At 40.5% G+C, this 24,175-nt stretch overlaps 1 protein-coding gene across 1 annotated transcript in view; it reads left to right on the top strand.

The window, feature by feature from the left end:
• DNAJC1 (DnaJ heat shock protein family (Hsp40) member C1) overlaps positions 1-23,051 on the top strand; it is a 236,134-nt gene extending 213,083 nt beyond the window's left edge. The window contains exons 10-12 of the mRNA XM_008002473.3: positions 12,877-12,925; positions 19,960-20,408; positions 22,843-23,051. Of these exons, the coding sequence (XP_008000664.3) occupies positions 12,877-12,925; positions 19,960-20,408; positions 22,843-22,911 (567 nt within the window). The 3' untranslated portion in view covers positions 22,912-23,051. The remainder of the gene's footprint in view (positions 1-12,876; positions 12,926-19,959; positions 20,409-22,842) is intronic.
• Positions 23,052-24,175: the final 1,124 nt, after the last annotated feature.

Raw genomic sequence — 24,175 nt, 5'->3', positions numbered from 1 at the left:
GGCTAAGACCACCAATGACTCTATAGTCCATGAAAAATCTAAAAATATTCCCATTATGTGTGTTAATTCCCAAGGTGTGCACTCTTCTTGCCTCACGCCCCTGTATTCTAGTGTGTCCCCTTTGTACTATATGACAGTGAATTTCTCAAAAAAGAATCTACTTATCCAAAAGCGTTAATGAGCAGGAGTGGATCTAGATTAAATGGAGCTTGAAGTTTACACAGTGATCGACATTCCTAGTGATCTTATAGGGGAAATGGAGGAACGCTCTATAACAATTTAAAATCCACACATTACATACTAGTTATAGATATCACTGTGGTCCAGTGCCCTTCTTAGTCATACTATTTCCAGTTGCTTTTCTCCCTTCCCCTTCTCCTTTTTCTTTTTTCATCTTCCTCTGCCTTCCATTTCCTGTCACTTTCTCTCTTCCAGATTAACCCTCAACCTGGACTCCATGTTCTTTCCTGTGTTCTACAGACTACTTTGCCTTTTCCTCTGATGTCCAGGTGGCAGTTGCCATCTAGGCCCAGGAGGGCAGGGAGAGCATTCAACTTCCACTTGGAACACTTGCCAGACTATCCCTTCAACAAAGACAGTTTTATTTTTCAAAGGAATTCTAGAGCCATCTCTAGAATTTTGTTGTATTTTTGACTGCCTACTTTCCCCTGTCAAAGGACATGGAGTAAATGTTCTGGTAAAGGAGTAACAAATACTTGCAGGCCTTGGACCAGAGGATATCCTCCTTCAGTTTTCTTCTTCTACAGAGGACACACCTTGAAGAGGAGCAAAGGCAATAGTTGAGAGAGAGGAACGAGATACCTACCAAGCCTGCTGGATTCTTTCAATCCTTGCAAATAGTAGGGTGACAAATATCACTGGCAGATACATCTGATGAACACTGGGGAAATTGAAGTACAAAGGGCTTGCATCCTGACTACCTCCACACAATGGGAAATTGGCAGTAATACAGCTTAAGAGTACAGAATTGGCCTCTTTCTTGAGACATGAGGCCAGACCCTCAAATTGCCAGTGTACAAGCCTGTTTGGATTGCTATTTCCTTGCTTTGGCCAATATTGATTTATAAATAAGACCTTTTTAAAGCAAGAAGCTGATTTTTTTTTCTTATAAGCACAGTTCTAATTAATCTGCAGTGTCTTGAATGAATATGCAAGTAAATAGCCCAATTGTAAGCCTCTTGAAATGGATAGGATAATACCTTGCATATACAAACTACCATTCTCGGTACAGTGATGTACTAAGTGAATACTTAATAAATCTTTGGTATTTGGGATATTTCATTAATAATGTGACATCCAGTGAACCATACAATATTTGAACTAAAAGGAAATCATGAACGCAATCCTTTTGTTTTATGGACAAAGATGTAAAGTGGGAAGAAAACAGGATTTAAAAGGAAACCTGCCTTAGGTGTTCTGACTCAAGTATATGACTTTGCAGGTCCTCAGATCACTCTGACCTTCAGTGAGTTTTTTCATCTGTAATATCAGCATTTTTTTTTTTTTCTTTTTTGAGACGGAGTCTCACTCTGTCATCCAGGCTGGAGTGCAGTGGTGTGGTGTCATCTTGGCTCACTGCAACCTCCGCCTCCCAGGTTCAGGCAATTCTCATGCTTCAGCCTCTCAAGTAGCTGGGACTACAGGTGTGCACTACCACGCCCAGCTAATTTTTGTATTTTTTAATAGAGGCGTGGTTTTGCTATGTTGGCCAGGCTGGTCTTGAATGCCTGACCTCAGATGATCCACCTGCCTTGGACTCCCAAAGTACTGGGATTACAGGCATGAGCCACTGTGCCCAGCCTGTGATATCAGTTTTACAAGGTAGCTGGGGGATGAAATGTGACAGTCTTATGAAAATACTTTGTTAATAGGAATGAACCATTATGCAATTGTAAGTCACATTATCACTTTTGTTACAGATATGAGTTTTAAAAAGAGATAAAGAAGGCCACAAAACTGGTTATTGTCAGGCCGGGCCTACAACTCAGACCATTCTGACTCTTTCTTAGGCCATGTTGCCCTTTTGGTTTAGCAAAAACGTGATTTCAAACCCTGCATATGTGGCGGCACTGTTCTTTGTCATACTTTGATCTGATAATATCTTCAAAGTGAAATCACCTGGTTTCCTGAGGGTGCTGGGCTAAAAGGGAGTAAATGTGAGAGCAAGGTATTTCATGTCCTGAGAGACTGGCCAGTTTATGTGGCTATGCTCCTAAGGGATTCTGCAAGCAGTGACTCTCACAGGTATCCTTTTGAATATTTGAACCACAGAAATATTCAAGGACTCATTAAGCTCTAATGGAACACTTTTTCATCTTCTTTAGTGACTCATTAAAGCAAAGCATATTTGCAGATTACAAGAAGCCATTTCTTTCTATATCTCCTATTTAAGATTCTTACATAGTCTTTGGATCTTATTAAGTGTTCTATGTTACTAGTATACTGAATCTGTAATTTGTACTCACTCATCAGAGCCCTCTATCTTACCAAAAGGATAGTATCTACTTTAACTTTAAACCCTGTATCAAATTTACTAGTAATAATCACATACACTTTGAATACTATGAATGATATTCATAAAAGAACTGGTTTAGCTCATAGTATAGTCTGTGGTCTGGTGATGTTATCATACTGGCTAGTAAGGATTTATTTTATTACTCTGAATTATATATAACACCTTCTTACGTATAGTTAAAAATGCAGCAAGTCAATAGAATGGTGATACCTGAGCTATTACATGTTAATGCAATTTAAAATTGCCTCCTTGTCTTAAAATTTGGGGAAACCATTAAAAAGAATAATATGGGTGAATATGTATTATGTTTTTACGGTGTTCACTAGTAGAGTAACAGTATCTGCAAAACCACACAACTGTCTTTTTGCATAAGTGTTTTCTCCCAGGAAATGGCTATCCACATTGCTTATAGAGGTAATCAGTTAATGAAACACCTTCTCTTTTAAAAGTTAAGATGAACACAATTATCATCTCATATTTTTCTATCTAGACAGATAATCCACAGAAAAGTTTAAAGACATTAGAGAAATAACAGGAATGAGCACCACTGCTTTCTACCGGTTGGAAACATTTTTCAGGTGGCTTATTTAGGAGGAGAAGGGAGAGAAGAAAAAAAGTACTTTTTCAGAGTGGTTTATTTAATGTTCAAGTAACAGAACATGCTTTGTGTTTGAACGCTGTAGTAGTTCTCACTTGTAATGAGGGCTAAATTCAAGTGGAAAGTTGACCAAGAGTAAATTTAACAAATGAAAATAATGAACTTCACAGTTACATAATTTTTGTTACTAGAGTAATACTTAAAATATCACTGACAGCCAGAATTTGAAAAATATGACCTAAGGTTATTTTCCAGATTCGGTACTTATTTTATTAGTTACCTGAAGATGCCAGGAATGTGAACATATACTTTATATAGCTCAGAAAATTGGAAAATTCTTCTTTATATTGAACAGAAATATGTAACCACGTAGCTGTTAACTGATCCTAGCTCTGGCTTGTGAACTATAGTTTTCATTTTGCTGATTTAATTTTCTGTTAATTTCATCTGTTTTTACTAGAGGGAATGCAACCTATTTTAGTTTTTTTTCATTCACTGTACCCTTACCTATCATAAGTCACAAACTTAGACCATAGGACCCCGATTTCATAAGCATTTTAGAGATAAATTTGGGCATTAGGAAGAGGAGTTAGAAAGTGTTTTCTGCTTGGAATCGTAATGTGGTGAAACATATTCCACCACAGTTACAATGCATATGACTATTAATACACTTTGGATTGTCCAAAAGCCTACCCAAGCCAGTAGCCCACAATATTAGTTCCTCAGATACCAAAGAAGAAGAGAGAGGCCTCATCTGTGTGAAACCTATATAGGAATAAATGTATTCTCCCAAGAAGAGGCTACAAAAAGTCCCATATCTTCTGAAACTGCACATGATATAAAAATAGAATGACTAGCTGAAGAATTCATTACATACTGTCTGAGAAAATAAACACTAAACATTTTGAGAGTAAATTGGTACCCACTTTACTGAAAGTCATTCAGATCTAAAGGAGAGAAATAAATTTGGTGATGACCATGGTCATGGAAAGATGAATTTACTTTCCCAAACTGACTTACTATCTTACTGAGTCACCCTGGCATTGAGCTTTATATTAGACCACTACTTATTTAGAAGTTTCTTTATCTACCTGGAATCATAAATGATCATTTGAAGATGCCAAACTTGCCCCCAAACAAAAATATTTTGCCATCATCCACCATGTGTATGGCTCTTCCCAAGACAAAAACTAGTGAAAAGGGAAATTCTCAAAAAACAAAAAAAGTCACTTGCAGTTATCATTTTTATGAAACTGTCTTATGACAGCAGGAGATGTAGACTTTGCAAAGTAACTTGAATATTAACATTGGACCACACAGAATTGGAAAATCGACTGTGCTTTGCCTCTGTCTAATGAACCTGTTATAAGTTCTAAGTTGGCCTTTTAAGTGAGGGGAAAAAAAGTATGGCCCCAAAATGACAATAGCAATGTCACATCGTTTCCATTATTTGACAGTAATGATCTGAAGGACTCAGATTATGTGTGATGGATAAGCTAAATTGTGATAGATGCTGTATTCAGAATCTACTACCAGTATAAGGCGACTCTCTTCTCAAACTGAGTCCATGACTCTGTAGAAACAGGAAGCTTGTTCTTGACTATGTATCAGGAAACCTTAAGTCAGTCAAGGCTATGTTCTAATACTAGAATATCAATGCTAGGTGAATGATTCTCTAAGGTAATTCATCCCCACGTGCCATTAGAATGTGTTTACTGGGCAGGATTCTGATGTTAGGGATCCATTTGGCTATAAGAACATACATTAATATGTTTAATAGTTATTCATATAAGATAAAAAATGTATATGAAAGGCTGTAGCATGACTTTAAGATGTTAGAGAGTTATATGAATCTTAAGTTATGAGATTCTGAGGTCACATGTATTTGTGACTTTGCCAGTTGACCTCAAATGAAAAGTTTATATGAATTCGTTGTGTGACCATATATGTCACAACTTACTTATCCAGGCAGGAAGCAGAGAAAAATTTAAATTCTACAAGATAAATCATAAGCTTTTCTTAGAATTATGCTCTTGTGCTTGATTTATTATTTAGGTAAAATGCAATATATTCTGTATCTTTATACATCTTTGTATGTCCTCTAGTAATCTTTAAAGCAAAAAAAAAAATTACTAAGGAGGGACATTTATAAAAAGGCCAATTCAGGAAGATATAACAATTGTAAATATGTATGCGCCTGATAACAGAACACCAAAATACATGATGCAAAAACTGATAGACTTGAAGGAAGAGATGGACAGTTAAACAATAATGGTTGGAAATTTCAATAGCTCCCTTTCACCTAACATATTTCTAAAACACGCCATCTAACAATAGAATATACATTTTTCTTTACACATGGAACATTGTCCAGAATAGACTATATGCTAGGACATCAACAAACATCAATAAGTTTAAAAGGATAGAAATAATACACAGTATGTTCTTTAATTCTAGTGGAATGATATTAGAAATCAGTATCAGGGAAAAAAAATCTGGACAAATCAAAAGATGTTTGGGAATTAACACAATCCTAAATAATCAGTGGATCATTGAAGAAATCATGAGGAAAATTGGAAAATTATCAGAGATGAATGAAATTAAGACATGATATACCAAGACTCAAGGAATGCAGCTAGCACACTTCTTAGAGGGAAATTTATAGCTATAAATGCCTATGTAAGAAAGAAGAAAGATCTCAAATCATTAACCTTTCCACCTTAAGATACTAGAAAAAGAACAAACTATACCTAAAGCACACAGAAAAAAGGAAATAACAAAAAAATAGGGCAGTGATATGGTTTGGTTCTGTGTCTCCACCAATTCTATATTAAACTGTAATCCCCAGTGTTGGAGGTGGGGCCTTGTGAGAAGTGATTGGATCATGGGTTGAATTTCCCCCTTTGGTGCTGTTCTCGTGATAGAGGTCTCACAAGATCTGGTTGTTTAAAAGTATGCACCATCTTCCCCTTGCTCTCTGTTCCTCCTGCTCTGGCCATGTGAAGTGCTGTCTCCTAGTTTGCCTTCTGCCATGATTGTAAGTTTCCTGAGGCTTCCCCAGAAGCCAAGCAGATGCTGCCATGCTTCCTGTACAGCTTGTGAAACCATGAACCAATTCAGTCTCTTTTCTTTATAAATTACACAGTCTCAGGCATTTCTTTATAGCAATGCAAGAACGGACTAATACAAGCAGAAATGAAAGAAATGGAGGGAGGCTGAGGCAGGAGAATGGCGTGAACCCAGGAGGCGGAGCTTGCAGTGAGCTGAGATCCAGCCACTGCACTCCAGCCTGGGCGACAGAGCGAGACTCCGTCTCAAAAAAAAAAAAAAAAAAAAGAAATGGAGAACAGTAAAGAAATAGAGAAAATCAGTGAAACCAAAAGCTGATTCTTGGAAAATATCAAGAAAATAAACATGCATTTAATTTAAGTAAGATTAACCAAGAAAAAAAGAGAAAGGACTCAGATTTCTACAGTCAAAAGTGGGGAAAAAAAAGGATATTACTGCCAATCTTATATAAATAAAAAGGATTATAAAGGAATACACCCATGAATAAATGAATATCAAGTAATTAGATGGCCGTTTTTCTAATATAAGTGAAATGGATAAATTCCTAGAAAGACACAAACTGCTACAACTGAATCAGAAACAGACAATTTTAATAGATAGACTTATAATTAGTAAAAAGATTGAATTAGTTATCCAAAACCTATATACAATGAAAAGTCCAAGTCCAGATAGTTTCACCATTGAATCTACCAAACATTTTAAAAATTCCAGTGCTCTCAAAAAAAAAAAAAAAGGAAGAGGGGTGAATATTTCTCAGCTCATTTTATGATGGCAGTATTGCATTGATGCAAAACCAAAGACATCGCAAGAAAACTACAGACCAATGTTTTTATAAATATGGATGCAAACAAATATTGACAAATACTACCAAACTGAATTCGGCAGCTTATAAAAAGAATTATCACCATGATGCTAGGCATGGTGGTGTGTACCTGTACTTGCAGCTCCTCAGGAGGCTAAGCAGGGAGAATCCCTTGAGCCCAGGAATTGGAGGATGCAGTGAGCTTTGATCACACCACTGTACTTCAGGCTGGGTGAAGATTTATCTTAAAAAAAAAAAAAAAAAATCACCCTGATCAACCATGGAACGCAAGGTTGGTTAAACATCTCAAGATCAATTAATGTAAATACCTCATGTCAGCAGAATAAAAAGCAGTATCACACGATCATCTCAAGAGAAGTGTTTGAGCCGGACTCGGTGGTTCCCACCTGTAGTACCAACACTTTGGGAGGCCAGGGCAGGCTGATCACCTGAGGTCCGCAGTTCAGGATCAGTGTGGCCAACGTGGCGAAACCCCATCTCTACTAAAAATACGAAAAATAGCCAGGTGTGGTGGTGCGTAACTGTAATACCAGCTACTTGGGAGGCTGAGGCAGGAGAATCACTTGAATCCAGAGGCAGACGTTGCAGTGAGCCAAGATTGTGCCATTGTACTCCAGCCTGGGCAACAGAGCGAGACTGTGTCTCAAAAAAAAAAAAAAAGTGTTTGGCAAAATCCAACACCCTTGCACTATAAAAACACTCAGCAGACTAGCAATAAAAAAGAAGTACCTCAACCAGATAAAAGAGCATCTACTAAAAACCCACAACACCGTGTTTACTGGTGAAAGAATGATTTCCTGCTAAGATCAGGAACCAAATAAGGATGTTTGCTCTTGCTGCTTCTATTCAGCATTGTACTGAAGTCTTAGCCAGGGCAGTTAGGCAAGAAAAAGAAATAAGATGGAAAAAAAGAAGTAAAATTATCTGTTTGCAGATGGCATGATTTTATATGTAGAAAATCTTGAGAAGTGCACTAAAAGAAACATTGGAACTAATAAATGAGTTTAGCAAGGTTGCAGGATACATAGCAATATTACAAAAATCAGTTTTTTAATGCATTTACAGTGAACAACCTGAAAATGGAATTAATAATTACATTCATAATTGCATCAAAAAGAATAAAATACTTAGGAATAAATTAAACAAAAGAAGTCAAAAACTTTAACTTTGAAAACTATATAACATTGTTGAAAGAAATTAAAGTCTAATTTAATTTGGAACTCTTAAGTCTTCCTGGCCTTAGATTTGGCAGGGGATTCTTAGATATGACACCAAAGGCACAAGCAACCAAAAACTTCAAAATTAAAAAATAGATAAATGGGACCTCAGCAAAATTTAAAACTTTTGTGAGTCAAAGGACACCATCAAGAAAGTGAAAAGGCAACCCAAAGAGTGGGAGAACTTATTTGCACATCTTATGTCTGATAAAAGTACAGGTACCCAGAGCACATCAAGAATCTCACAGCTCTGGCCAGGCATGGTGGCTCATGCCTATAATCCCAGCACTTTGGGAGGCCAAGGCAGGTGGATTACCTCAGGTCAGGAGTTTGAGACCAGCCTAACCAACATGGTGAAACCCCATCTCTACTAAAAATACAAAAAATTAGCCAGGCGTGGTGGCGCATGCCTGTAGTCCCAGTTATTTGCGAGGCTGAGTTGGGAGAATCAGTTGCACCTGGGAGGTGGAGGCTGCAGTGAGCTGAGATCGTGCCATTGCACTTCAGCCTGGGTGACAGAGCTAGACTCCATCTCAAAAAAAAAAAAAAAAGAAAAAAATAATCTTACAACTCAATAATAAAAAGTTAAATGACCCACATAAGCAATGGATACAGGATATGAAATAGATATTCCTCCAAGAAAGATATACAAAAGTCCAATAAACGCATTAAAAAATGCTCAGTATCAGTCATTAAATATTAACTATTAATTAAGTTAGGGACCTGTTAGAAGGTGTTATATTAGTTTGGTCAAGTGAGAATGAAGGACTGGTGCAGGTGGTGGAGGTCTGAGAGAGTAGGGAACAAATGGAATTGATACTATGAAGCAACTGGTTGGGGAAGGAGAGAAAAGTCCAAAAATGGACTGTTAGATTTTGAGCCTAAGTGGCTTGGGTGATAAAACTATTAAGCAGTGGAGGAAAAGCAGAGAAGTTGTTTTATTAGAAAAAATGATGAGTTTAGTTTTTGCATTGTTTAGTTTCAGGAACTAGGAGACCTCTAAGAGATTTAATGGCAGTTAGAAAGTAAAGCTATGTAGTATAGCAGAAAGAGCACTTGGCTTGTTTTTTTTTCTATAAAATGAAAGATTTTGATTTAAAAGGTGGTTATGTTATAGTGATTGAGAGCAAAAATTTTAGATCCCTACTTGTCTGGTTTTAGCTTCTCAGTAACTGTTTAACTTGGATATATTATTTATTCTCCCTAGGCCTCAGATTCTGTAAAATCAGGATAACAGTTCTCTGCCTACCTAATATCGCTACTGTGAGGAATATGTATACACACACAACTTATTTAGAACAGTGCCTATTGCATAGTAAGCTTAATGTTACATAGGTGAAGTCCCTTTCAGATCCGAGGATCCATTGTTGCATGGTCAATTTCTGTGAGACTGGCATTCCAACGTAGAAGTCAGGGCCAGAGACGTAGGTTAATCATTTCTTTTCTAAAGTATTGTTGAATAGATGGGATGAAATACCAGAGTAGAAAGTGGAAAGAACATGGGCAGAATGTTGAGGAACACTTCTATTAGGGAACAAGAGGCAGGAGTATATAGGAGAGGCCAGTGGAGGAACATTCAGAGAAAGAAGAAAAACTAGGAGATACTCTCATGAATGCCAAGTAGAATAGAAAAGATAAGGTCAAGGGAAGATTGTCTTTTAGAGTAGACTACTTGAGCTAAGTTTGAAGGTTTATGGGATGTATCTGATGGACAGGGAGAAGTTGAAGATGAAAGCAAATGACTGATGGCACATAGTTCTGTGAGGATTCAAGGGGCAGATTTAGCCTCAAGGGGAAGGAATGCATTTATTTCTTTGAATTAGGATAAAAGAAGGGATGGATATGTGGTGGGGCAAGCAAATTTTTGAGCTGGGAAATTCAGAAGTCAAGGAAGCTCATGTTGGATAAGTTCAGTTTGCTTACATTAAATAGGAAGCAAGGTCATCTGTAGAGAGAGTGGAAGGTAGAGAACAAAATTGAAAAGTGTTTCCAAGCAGCTTTAAATGTTCTAATTCTGCTCTTTGTATGAATGGAAAACAAATGATCTATTTCAGTTGTAACAGGTAATATTTACTGAGCCTTTACTGTCTGCCAGGTATCATGCTAAGGGTTTGTTTCAAACTGAAAACATCCGTAAGCGGCAAATGGTATTAGTAGTGGTATCCACACATTACAGAGGGTAATATATGAAACAGAGAAAGGATGGAAAATTGCTGTCTGTTACCCAGCTGAGAGGTGGAACCAAGATTGAAGAGCAGATCTGCCTGACTCTTGGCTCTTAATGATCATGCTTTCTGACGTTTTACTTTCAAATTTCATTAAAGCCATGAAGTGTTGGTTCAAGAATATACATGGATTAATGGGATAGAGAAATATAGAAAAATATAATAGCACATGTATACAGCCGAACATAATTTTAATGAAATTCATATTTTAAATAAATGGAAAGTATGGCTTGTTAGATAAGTGTATTAGGGCAATTAACTTATTCATTTGAAAAAAATTAATAACTTTAACCCCATATTTTTTAAAAATATACAATAGAAGTCAGAACAGTGGTTATCTGTGGCAGGATAGAGATTGCATTAAGGGCACAAGGGAACTTTCTTTTTTTTTTTTTTTTTTTTTTTTTTTTTTTTGAGACGGAGTCTGGCTCTGTCGCCCAGGCTGGAGTTCAGTGGCCGGATCTCAGCTCACTGCAAGCTCCGCCTCCCGGGTTTACGCCATTCTCCTGCCTCAGCCTCCCGAGTAGCTGGGACCACAGGCGCCGCCACCACGCCCGGCTAGTTTTTTGTATTTTTTTTTAGTAGAGACGGGGTTTCACCGTGTTAGCCAGGATGGTCTCGATCTCCTGACCTCGTGATCCGCCCGTCTCGGCCTCCCAAAGTGCTGGGATTACAGGCTTGAGCCACCGCGCCCGGCCACAAGGGAACTTTCTGGAATAACAGGAATGTTCTGTAATTTTTTTATTTTTATTTTTTATTTTTTTTTTAGATGGAGTCTGGCTCTGTCACCCAGGCTGGAGTGCAGTGACGTGTTCTCAGCTCACTGCAACCTCCACCTCCTGGGTTCAAGCAATTCTGCTGCCTCAGCCTCCCAAATAGCTGGGATTACAGGCATGTGCCATCATGCCTGGATAATTTTTGTATTTTTAGTAGAGACAGGGTTTTGCTATATTGACCAGGCTGGTCTCAAACTCCTGACCTCAAGTGATCTGCCTGCCTCGGCCTCCCAAAGTGCTGGGATTACAGGCATGAGCCACCGTGCCCTGTCAATGTTCTGTAGTTTGATGGTGATGTTGGTTACACAGGCAGAGATTTTTGGTCAAAACACATCAGATTGCACATTTAAAGTCTGCTCATTATACTCTGTAAATTTTATCTCAATTTAAAAAAAGCCAAGTGCAGTGGCTCATACCTGTAGTCCCAGCTACTCAGGAGGCTGAGGTGGGAGGATCATTTGAGCCTAGGAGTTACAGGCCATTCTGGGCCACATAGCAAGACTGCAACATAGAAACATCTCTTTAAAAACAAACAAACAAACAAACAAAATAAGCTGACAGAGAAAGAGAAGATAAAACAAAAATAAAGCAAATCTATATGTAGATCTCAAAGACATTGTTAAATGAAGAAAGATCTAGCTATAGAATGAGACATGAAATACGATGCCATTTATATAAAGAAAAAAAATTACCACTAGACCAAATTCTTTCTGTGGATCCACACTCATATGTGTAAAGGTATCATGGTTCTTGGGTACAGCTGCCCCACTCCACCAACAGATTCTTCCTCCAATGTCAATCTCAGATGATCTTAGGGTTTTCTTCCAGATTGCAGAAAGGAAGGACTTCTATCTTATAACACCATTAGCATAAATGTCATTTTCCCCACTGATTGCAATACTCAGTGGTAGAATATTCTCCAGTGAAGAAAGATATTCAATTTCTGGAAATTCTAGGTTTAAAAAATGACCTGTTTGCATAATGAAAGCAGTATCTTTTTTTTTTTTTTTTTTTTTTTTTTTTTTTTTTTTTTTTTTTTTTTTGAGACAAGGTCTCACTGCCCAGGCTGGAGTGCAGTGGTGCGATCTCGGCTCACTGCAACCTCTGCCTCCTGGGTTCAAGCGATTCTCCTGCCTCAGCCTCCAGAGTAGCTGGGATTACAGGCACCCACCATCTTGCCCAGCTACTTTTTATATTTTAATAGAAATGGGGTTTCACCATGTTGGACAGGCTGGTCTTGAACTACTGACCTCAACTGATCCAGCTGCCTTGGCGTCCCAAAGTGCTAGGATAACAGGCATGAGCCACCATGCCTGGCCTTGAAAGTTGTATCTTTTAAGAGGCAGCCTTGTATAACAGAACTGTCATTGAACTAGAAGGAGTCCAGGTATGTGAGTTCTTGTCCTGATTCTGCTGCTGAGTGGATGGGTGTTTTGGAGCAATCCATTTAATCTATGTGGGCCTCAATTTTCTTGTTAATTACATTAATGGATGGGACAGATGACTGAGGGTCTTTCAGACCTGAGATCCAGTGAACCCTGTTCATTCATATGGAGTTTACATGGAATAGTTTCACTCAGCCTATAGTAGGTACATGGAAAGTAAGATTTTTGCTTTTATGTTTTGAAATAGGTGACAACCAAAGCCAAGCAACTGAAGGATTCAGTGACCTGCTCCCCAGGTGAGTTCATACTTCCTCTATCTCATTAATCTAAAGTGATTTTTTCTAAATTAATCCCTTTTTATAATAACTTCTTTAAATACAAGGGTCTAGAAGTTTTGCCTAATGAACTCTAAATCTGGTCGCATCTCCAAAAGGGGTCGAAATACGGGCACCAGCAAGCCAGTCCATCCCTGCATATTCTGGTGCCGAGAAGATGTATTTAATTAATAAGGTTAAAGAAATATACAGATCATCTTCTCTAGTTCAATTTGTGGGGACGGGGAACGCAGGAGAAAACCCGTCTCTGCACACCACGCAAATGCTGTGTGCACACTGTTTCCCCGCACTGTCCACCCCTGTCACTGCCGCACTTGCAGAGCTACCCTTTGGGATAGATGACAAACAGCTTTCCCAAGCATTTATGTTTTTTGTTTTTTGTTTTTGTTTTTTTTGAGACGGAGTCTTGCTCTGTTACCCAGGCTAGAGTGCAGTGGCACAATCTCGGCTCACTGCAACCTCTGCCTCCCCCAGATTCAAGCAATTCTCCTGCCTCAGCCTCTGGAGTAGCTGGGATTACAGGTGCCCGCCACTGCACCTGACAGATTTTTGTATTTTTAGTAGAGACGCGGTTTCACCATCTTGGCCAGGCTGGTTTTGAACTCCTGACCTCTTGATCCTCCCGCCTCAGCCTCCCAAATTGCTGGGATTACAGGTGTGAGCCACCATGCTCGGCCGCATTTATGTTTCTTAAAATCAATTTCCTCCAAGATTAACTGGAATTTTGTTAGAGTCTCCATATTCTTTGCTTAGAACCAGGAAGTAAGAACATGCCTCAGAAACTTTCCAACCTAACTCGAATACAGGTGCCAGGGAGAGTAATGCAGATGAACAAGCCAACAATTAGCAAACCCAGAGATCTCAAAAAGCCATCCCAGCCGGGCATGGTGGCCCAGCTCTCGTTTCAACTACTCTAGAGGCCAGGGCGGGAGGATCACTTGAGCCCAGGAGTTCAAAACCAGCCTGGGCAACATAGTGAGACCCCCATTTCTGAAAAATAAACATAAAAATAAAATAATTTTTAAAAAAGAATTCAACTTGGAGTTCTCCAGGCTTTAGCAAAGAGGATATTTCTGGATTTCTTTTTCTGCCAATAAAGTTATTTCTGTGGGCATGGAGGCAGAGATGGGGCAATGGAATGTTACATAACAGAAGTCTACTTCAAGACATTCTCCAAAATCATACCATTGAAAAGGCAGCGCATCTCAGAGTAAGGAACTGACATAGATCTTCCTGGAGCTTTGGTGGAGAGGGTCAGAAGTATGAAGAAAACAGGAAATGTGGAGTTGAATATTTAAGTGCGTCTCTGAGGCAACCAACACTTGTGGCTGAGAGAAGGCACCAGAAGCAGCTTTGAGCAGAGAGCAGATCCAGCATTAGGACAGAGAGGAAAATAAGCAAATCCGATGTGATATTTGGCCACATCCAAGCATCCTGTGACTCTCTAAAAGCACCATAAGGTCTTTGTCACAAATATATTCATTAAATTATGTGTTTTGTTTTTTAATAGCCTTTAAGAAGCCAAAGGATTTTGAAATAAAAGTATTTCTTCTGATTATGTTCACAAATTAACAAAGAATCCGTAAGCAGTGTGATCCATTTAAGTCACAAAGCTGTGCTTCTGAAGTATTATTAGATATTCTAAAATTGTTTCCTAAGATTTGGGTTACTTTTCAAAGGGTTTGAAATGGATGGTTTAGAAAACACAGCTGGCTTAATAGGCTAGCACAGGGGAAAATGACCTTCTACAGATAAGAACACACCCAGATGGAGGTATTCAGCTATTTCTTAAGAGAGTTGCTTTAGTGAGTATGGAAAGAAATATTTGCTAATAGAAACTCAAAAAAATACAGATAAACAAAAGGAAGAAAATAATCATATGTAACTTACCAATTGTTATTTGAGAGAGATATTTCTTCAGACTTTTCTTTTTTTTTTTTTTTTTTTTTTTTTTTTGAGACGGATTCTTGCTCTGTTGCCCAGACTGGAATGCAATGGTGCAATCTCGGCTAACTGCAACCTCCGCCTCCCAGGTTCAAGCAATTCTCCTGCCTCAGCCTCCTGAGTAGCTGGGATTATAGGCATGCACCACCACGACTGGCTAATATTTTGTATTTTTGGTAGAGACGGGGTTTCTCCATGTTGGTCAGGCTGGTCTCAAACTCCCAACCTTAGGTGATCCTCCTACCTCAGCCTCCCAAAGTGCTGGGATTATAGGCATGAGCCACTGCGCCCAGCCTATTTCTTGAGACTTTTCTGATGCACGTATGTGCATATAATATTTTTACAAGAATGGGACTGTACTACAATACTGTTTTGTATTTTTTCACTCCATATACTCATATGTCTGTATCATCACCTTAATGGCTCCATAGTAGTCCATAATATAGATATTTGCCCCATGGTTTATTTAACAGGTTTCTATTGTTGGACATTTTGATTGTTTCCATTTTTTTTTTATTGTTATGAAGTTGTGGTCTCCAAAGTGAGGTAGACAAGATGATTCTTTGGAATTTAAGAAGACTGTATTTGAATTTCTATTGATCTTTATTTTTACCTTAAAGCAGTGAGAGAGTAATTAAGCTTTCTCATCTTTGATACTCAGACTTATGCCAGCACCCTCACTGTGCCCATTAGCAGAGCTTATGTGTTACATAGGGCACCGGTGTTTCCCAAGGGAAAAATGGGATTTCCACAGCGCTCACAGGTTGATGATGGCCTCATCACTCGGCATCATCCTACATTCTTTCGCTCTCAAGATATTGCAACATGATACCCAGTTGAGTGGATGTATAGATAACCCCAGAGTTGCAGTGACATCTTTTTATAAGGTGGAGGGCAACCACAGGAATATTTCCTATCATATGGAGGCTTCCTAGTATTTTGACAAAGTACTTTTAAAAGTTTTTGAATTTAAAGATCTTCAATTTTATACTTTTCTTTTACCAAATAAATAAATAAATAAATAAATAAATTTATTGATGTAGGGTCTAAAATTTAAAAAACCTGCACACGCTTAAAACATTAAAACAGTACGAAAGGGGATACAATGAAAAGTGTCTGAGTCTGCATTCCTGGCCCTCCACAGAAGGAATAATGAATCAGAGTGGGGGGTGCACACGTCTAGAAGTGTAACTAGTTGTGCACACGCTGTCTGTATTTGCCTCCCTCTTTCTATGTTAATGGCAGCATACTCACTGAAGACTAATATATTTAATCCTTTTATTATATTAAAATATTTTTACAAAATAAAGATGGGTTTTAACAATGAATGTGAAAGTGTTTTGAAAACTATGCTGTAGAAAGGACGTTTGAAAGTAGATCCTTGGCTGGGCCTGGTGGCTCACGCCTGTAATACTGACACTTTGGGAGGCCAAGACGGGCAGATCACCTGAGGTCAGGAGTTCGAGACCAGCCTGGCCAACATAGTGAAACCCGGTCTCTACTAAAAATACAAAAATTAGCTGGGTATTGTGGCGCATGCCTGTAGTCCCAGCTACTATGGAAGCTGAGACAGGAGAATCACTTGAACCTGGGAGGCAGAGGTTGCAGTGAGCCGAGATCATGCCACTGAACTCAAGCCTGGGCAACAGAGCAAGACTGGCTCAAAAAAAAAAAACAAAGTCGATGCTTGATAGTATTTTCTTTGTTATGTGTTATTCTATGACCAAAACAATGTGACCTATAAAAACTTATTTTTACGGATTTAAAAGTGTTGAAAATAGAATTTTAACCTGTAAATCTTTCAAACAAAGTGAACTCATTTGTTAAAAATGCAGCCAGGCGTGATGGTGTAGGCCTGTAGTCCCAGCTGCTCAGGAGGCTGAGGTGGGAAGATCACTTGAGCCCAGAAGTTGGAGGCTGCAGTGAGCTACGATCACACCACTGCACTCCAGCCTGGGTGACAAGACCCCCATCTCAGATAAATAACACTTTCTGTTTAGTTTGCAAGACCAAATGATTGACTTGGGGAAGATTTTTATGAAAATGTTTTCATAATTTGTATTGTACAGTGAATACCAGAGCATAGTAAACATGGCGAACAGGACGCTCCATGTGGATAGATGTATCCTTTTGGGTCATCTTTTCCAACTAGGATGGCCATTCAAAGTTAGGTGCCAAAATAAAGTGAATTTGGAGGCAGGCCTTTAATTGAGTATTTTACCCAGTATTAAGCAATTTTTCAGTCTCATTGTTTTTAATATTAATATTTTCATGAGAATGTTTCACTTAATGATGTTTTTAGATTGTTTTTTATCTTTGATTTTCTTATTCATATGTGTTTTATAATATATTAGTAGAGTGGTGGATATAAAAGAATAAGTAAATATAAGTAAATATACATATATTAGAATTGCATTTTCGGCTGGGCGCGGTGGCTCTTTGCCTGTAATCCCAGCACTTTGGGAGGCCAAGGCGAGCAGATCCCGAGGTCAAGAGGTTGAGACCATCCTGGCCAACATGGTGAAACCCCGTCTGTACTATAAATACAAACATTAGCTGGGCATGGTGGCGCGTGCTCGTAGTCCCAGCTACTTGAGAGGCTGACACCCGTAGTCCCAGCTACTCGAGAGGATAAGGCAGGAGAATCACTTGAACCCAGGAGGCAGAGGTTGCAGGGAACCAAAATTACACCACTTCACTCCAGCCTGGTGAAAGAGCGAGACTCCATCTCAAAAAATAAAAAATAAAAAAATAATAATTGCATTTTCAAAGAGGTTTTATTGATGGAGTACATAATAAAAACTGTGGAGGAGATAATGATTATGAAATGCAACTCATTTGTAGTAACAAAAGACTAGGACCTGGAACTTTAGTGAGCTAATACAGAATAGCCTCCAGGGAGTTTGTTGCCATTAACATAAGAAAGGAGAAGGCAAATGCAGCTACATAGGGTGTGCAAGACTCATTCTATATCTAGACGTTCACACACTCACACCCCAACTCATTTTTGCCTCTTAGAAAGCAGACCAGGAAGCCACTTTTCATTGTATTCCTTTTTGTAGTTTTTACTTTTTTTTTTTTTAATTATATGCAGGTTTTTGTTTTTGTTTTTGTTTTTTTTAAGATGGAGTCTCACTCTGTCACTCAGGCTGGAGTGCAATAGCACCATCTCGGCTCCCTGTAACCTCGCCTCCCTGGTTCAAGCGATTCTCCTGCCTCAGCCTCCTGAGTAGCTGGGATTACAGGCACCCACCATCATGCCTGGCTAATTTTTGTATTTTTGTAGAGACAGGGTTTCACCATGTTGGCCAGGCTGGTCTCGAACTCCTGACCTCAGGTGATCCCCCCACCTTGGACTCCCAAAGTGTTGGGATTACAGGCGTGAGCCACCGTGTACGGCTGGGATTTTGTTTTTTATTAAATAAAAGCTAGTATAAAAAAGAGGAAACATTACCGTAAAAAAGTAATTGCCTCCTTTTTTTGTTGTTGTTGTTTTGAGACAGAGTGAGACTCTGTTGCCCAGACTGGAATGCAGTGACACAGTCTCGGCTCACTGCAGCCTCTGCCTGCTGGGTTCAAGCGATTTTCATGCCTCAGCCACCAAGTAGTTGGGATGACAGCCATGCATCACCACGCCCAGCTAATTTTTTGTATTTTTAGTAGAGACAGGGTTTTGCCATGTTTGCCCAAGCTGGTCTGGAACTCCTGGCTTCAAGTGATGCACCTCACCTTGGCCTCCCAAAGTCCTGGAATTACAGGTGCGAGCCACATTGCACTGGGCCTAAAATATTGCCTCTTTGTAGCCAAATTTGTATATACATCTGTAATTATTTCCATAGGAGAACCTCCTCTAAGTAAAATTATAGAGTCACAAGTAAATACAATTTTAAGGTTCACCTCAATTTGACAAATTGTTCTTTAAAAAGGCTAGACCGTGCTGTGTAATATGGTAGCCACTTGCCACTTGTAGCTGTTTATATTAAATTTTAAATTAATTAAAATTAAATAAAGTTAAAAACTTAATTCCTCAGTGCTACACCAAGTGGTTTGTATAATCATATCACAGCATATTTCATTGGACAGCTCTGGGCTGGGCAAGTTTCTGCTCCCACTCCCGGTGTCTGAATGTACCTATTTCCCTGCATTTTGCCAGCACTAGGTATTGTCATACTTTCTAATCTTTGCCAATTTAATAATTGAAAAGTGGTGATTCGCTGTTTCAGTTCTCTAATACTCGTCAGCTACTGTAGTTCTTCCTTTGTGAGCTGTGTTCTTTGTCCTTTTATCTTACTGAGTTGTAACTCCTACTATATTGAGGATATCAGTGCTCTGTATTCTATTCTGTCCTATTAAAAGGTTTAAAACTTTTGTTATTAATTATTACTACTTTTAGAGACAAGATCTCACTCTGTTGCCCAGACTGAAGCACAGTGGTGTGATCATAGCTGACTGCAGCCTCAAACTCCTGGGCTCAAGCAGTCCTCCCTCCTTAGCCTGCCAAGTAGCTAGGAATACAAGTGTATACCACCACACCCAGCTAATAAATGTTTTGATAAAATGTTTCTTTTCCATGTTTAAAAATTCTTATTATAGCTACTATTTATAAGTGTATAATTTACTCATACACTTGACTTCCAAAGGCAGCACAGTTTAAGGTTTGACCAGTTGATTTTTGTCTTTCCAGTGGAGCCAGTGAATCCATTCTTATACTGAGTAGCAGGTTATTCCTTCTCAAAGACATGTTTGTATTCTTGTTCACAATCTGATTCTTTATATACCCATTATTCCTCAGAGTAGAGAAAGGGACAAAGGCTTGGAATCAGACAGAAGTGGGTTCAGATCCCACTCTAGTGCTTTCTGAGTCTCCTTTTTCTCATCTGTAACATTAGGGTAATGATCCCTATCTTTCTAGAATAGTGTGGAAATGAAATTAGACCATGCATGCAAAATGCCTAGTGCGCTGCCTGCTGTGTGCCCAGCAGCTGCTGTTCTCACCATCTCCTTAATTCACCTTGCCCTTCACCTCTGTGTGGCGCACCCCTCTTTCCTAGGAATGGTTAGACTGTCCGAACTCAAATCAACAATTCAGAATTCCAGGCCCATCAAAAGTGCCACCACCTTGCCTGATGACATGATCACCCAGCGAGAGGACGCAGAGGGGGCGGTGGTGGAGGAGGAGCAGGGGGGAGACTCCGGTGAGCAGGAGGCGGGGGGCACCGAGGCCCGACCTCGGAGGCGGAAGCCAGCCAGGCTGCTGGAGACTACCGCGAAGCCGGAGCCCGAGGAGAAGTCCAGAGCCAGGCGGCAGAAGGACTTTGACGTAGCAGAACCAAATGAGTCCAGCGACGAGGAGAGCCAGAAAAAAGAGAGAGCTCGGGCTGCAGAGGAGCCGTGGACTCAGAATCAACAGAAACTTCTGGAACTGGCGTTGCAGCAGTACCCAAAGGGATCCTCTGACCGCTGGGACAAAATAGCCAGATGTGTCCCGTCCAAGAGCAAGGTGAGTGACAGGGAAAGAGGCCTCTGCACAGGTGTTAGAATCCCACCAGAGGAGCCGCAGCTTGTCTGCCTGCGGCTTCTTCCCTCATTCCTATCTACTGACACCTGCCCCGTGATCTCTTCTTTCCCATCTATCTTCCAGTATATTTCTCCCTAGAGCATATGAATCTGTGCACTGAGGTGGTTCATGTGTGTAGATGAGCTCAAGATTCTAAGTTTCATCATCACACAGGGTAGCTGGTTATAGAAACTTCACCCACAGCACCTGCCTGCCCTTTGGAGAACTCGCCCACTCAGGCCTAGGGTTTAAGGGCACATGGGAGGCTCAGCCGGTGCCATCTCACCGTGAAATGCGGCAGCTGGGGAGGGTCAGGATGGGAAGCTCCTCTGAACCAGGCTGAGGGTTCATAAATCACAAGGCCCATTGGCTATGTAGCAAATCTTTGACCAAAGGGATAGCTGGTATAGACAGTATTCCCATGATCATCTTTGGTTCTGCCATGTGAATAACTTTGGACTCAGCGGGTGCACCTCGTGGCTGTCCAGCGGCCCTGAGGCCATCTCCATGTGTGGTCAGTGCCAGGCGACAGCTAGGGTTCGGCTTACCTTCCACGGCCGTGGCCGTTTGTAGTTGGCCTTTCTCCCTGCTTGTAGCTCTTAGTGCCTGCTCACATACATCTGAGATAGTTCTCAGATGAAAACTCAGATGGGAGGAGAGGGCGGGAGTGCCCTGTGGAGAGCCCACCCAGCCGGCTTGGGCGGCCTCTTTCCTGTGATCTGGCCGTGAGGCGCTGCAGAGAGTTCCAGGGTGTGATCCTACCAGTGTCTCTTGAGGCTTCTTTCCCAGGAGGTAGATTGTTAGTCGAGGAATCAGGAACAGTCAGAATCAAAAGCCGCGATCTATTCTGCCGTCTGTGCCTCCCTCAGTCGCCTCTGGGCACACTGATGCTCATTTACATTCTTATTTTTGTAATTGAAATTCTGTGTTGTAAAATCTAGTTCATGGCCATGCATGTCCCTGAGTGTACAGGTCTAGTTTTCTCCACCTACTTTAAAAGGATGAAAGTTGAGAGTTCCTGGGGAGAAAAATAAACCCTTAGCAGTTGATCTATTTGGGAAGCGCAGCTTCTCCCAGCCTCTCCAGCTGGTTTGCCAGAAGTAACTATTCTCCCCGAATTTCTCTAGCATCTGTCAGGACACAGGTGTCTCCATGTGTGATGAGTCCACACTGGCTTATAAACGAAGGGGCTGGAGCTTGGATTCCTAAGGATAGAACACCCAGAAACTCATACCTGGGGGGTCTGGAAACCTTCCAGTTTTCAACCAGCAATGAGCAGGGCTTCGTCAGCCTGCAGGTGTTCCCCAGCCTGCAGGTGTTCCCCTCAAGCCTTGACTTGACAGCCAGCAAGGGCTGAGCTGCCTGCTGTCCTAGAACCTGGGCCTGGCTGCCACAGCTCAGCTCAGAGCTCTGAGCACACTGTCCTTCCGGGGTTGCGTGCTGGGTCTAGCCACATCTGGTTTCGGCACTATGTGGTTAGGGACAGCGTAGATACTAAGGAAAGACTGGTATCTTTAAAGACCTTAGGCAGATAATCTTTGGAGATGCAGAAAAAACCCTGAGAAGAGACTCATGACACCACTAAGCTAAAATCCTAGGAGAGTAAACATCCTTTCCCTGTCCCAGGCAGCTGATAAAGTCACTTTGCACTGGACCCTAAGTCAGCAGAAGCTACAGAACCTCAGGGGTCAGTATTTTTGGAACAGAAACAGAATAGATTCTAGAAAGTTCCTGTAATCAACGTGAAAATAATGAGGCCTCTCCCCACCATCAACCCACCTCTGCTTTGGTCCTGAGCCCCAGCCTAGGGCGTGACAGCGGTGGCCAGCTGAGGTCTGAAGTGGGTGGCCCTGCAGCCTGTAGGGTGGGATGGAGGTGGGGCCGGGAGGAGCAGGAGTGTGCATTTCAGCACAAGTTTTTCCAGTGTCCCGGGGGCTGGCGCCCCACAGGAAAGGTCTCAGCAGCACCTAAGGAAAGCCAGACCCACGGAAGAAGACTATTGTGGCTACCTGGCCCCAGGGTTTTTGATTTCTTTAAAGTAGCGTGTTGTGGTGAAAGAGTGAAATGTTAACATGAAAATGAGAGTCAGCAGGCTGAAGGTACCAGTGATGATGCTAGTGCACCTCACAAACGGCTGCCCCAGCCCCTCACTCGGCGCCAAGCACCTTCCCTTCGGGCTGGGCTTGCAGGAGCCCTTCTTGCACTGCCTAGACAGGTCTGCCTTGTGAGCGGCTGCACTCCAGGACATCCTGGGAACTCTGGGCAGAGGGACTGGACGTGAGGCTCTTCATGAGCAGGAGGCAGCAGACCGGCCCCACGGGGACCACACTGACTTGTGCAAGTGACTGTTTTCACCTCTCTTTTTTTCTTCCCACAGGAAGACTGTATCGCTAGGTACAAGTTGCTGGTTGAACTGGTCCAAAAGAAAAAACAAGCTAAAAGCTGAATATTCTGGGAGATGATGTTCACCTTCATTTTCCAAAATGAATATCTTAAAAATCTTTTGCAGAAATTTGCATTTTTGTACCTCAATATTTCTACATCATGTGCCTTAAAAAAAAACAACAATAAATAAATAAAAGATGAGTGTTGTGCTATACTGTTTAAACAAATACTGTGCTGGGGAAAAAGGATGTGGGTATTTTGCAGATTATTTTATTTCTCATCACTTCAAAGTTTACTTTCTTAGGGAATAAACAGTGCTTTCTAATGATCAGGCAAAAATATATGGTTTTGAAGGAACATGTGAACAAACTAATGTGTAAGAATTCAAACAATGTTTCTCTAAAACACAACCAAAGAACACAGCAGTTCATGTCTCTATTGGGGGTTGAGTAGCAAAGATCAGTTCTTGGGGAGAAAGAAAACCAGGTTGGTATCCAGCTGGTTGGCCAAGAACAATGTGAGATTATCTTAGTTAAATATATCTAGGGAAAAAACTGTCCAGGTGAAGAAAGACATAAGGTAGTTTGAGCTGCTTGACAGAAATGTGTTCCCACCTGATAGAATTTCCAGACAACAGGCAGGACCATTTTCAGGAAATGATGAAATTGGGACCATTTTTTCGTACCTAAGTTAAAAATCACTATTTTGACTATTTTATACTATTACTTTCTGTCGAAGTCTGTCTTGCTGTATTTGAACTGTCACTGTCAGCTGAGCACTCCTTTTAAATCTTCTGTCATTTGCTCAGGGCATGGAAGTAGTGTGATGAATGCAGCTTGCCTGAACGTGAAAATCATGAAGATAACCAGAACACAGTTAAGGGACGTGATTTGATAAAATATCTTAAAGATGTTTTCTCTAAGGAGTAAAGTGAGGGTACAGTTTCCTGGAGGATAGTTTGGGTGACAGAGGCTCCCACTCTGCAGTGCAAGCTTCTTTCCATACAGAGGACATGGAACCAGGTAAGTCCCCAGCCCCTTCCATGACACGAGGTGACAGAGGCTGCCTTAGGTCTCAGGCCTACACCTGGCTCCAAGCAGATGTTTTAGGGAACTTACACTTCAGACCCAACTCCCTCATCCCAAAAAGAGCAGCGGAAAAGTGAAAACAGCACATTGCAGGCTGGGTATCCGTCTTCTAAAATTGTTGAGACAAGTTTCAGATTTTGCATATTTTTTTCTGATTTTTGGAATATTTACATATACATAATAAGTTGGCTCAGGGATGGGACCTGAATCTAAACACCACGTTCTTTGTTGTTTGTT

The sequence above is a fragment of the Chlorocebus sabaeus genome, chromosome 9 (genome assembly GCF_047675955.1).
Source record: "Chlorocebus sabaeus isolate Y175 chromosome 9, mChlSab1.0.hap1, whole genome shotgun sequence".
NCBI classification, from domain to species: Eukaryota; Metazoa; Chordata; class Mammalia; order Primates; family Cercopithecidae; genus Chlorocebus; species Chlorocebus sabaeus.
This window is presented reverse-complemented; position numbering and strand designations above follow the sequence as displayed.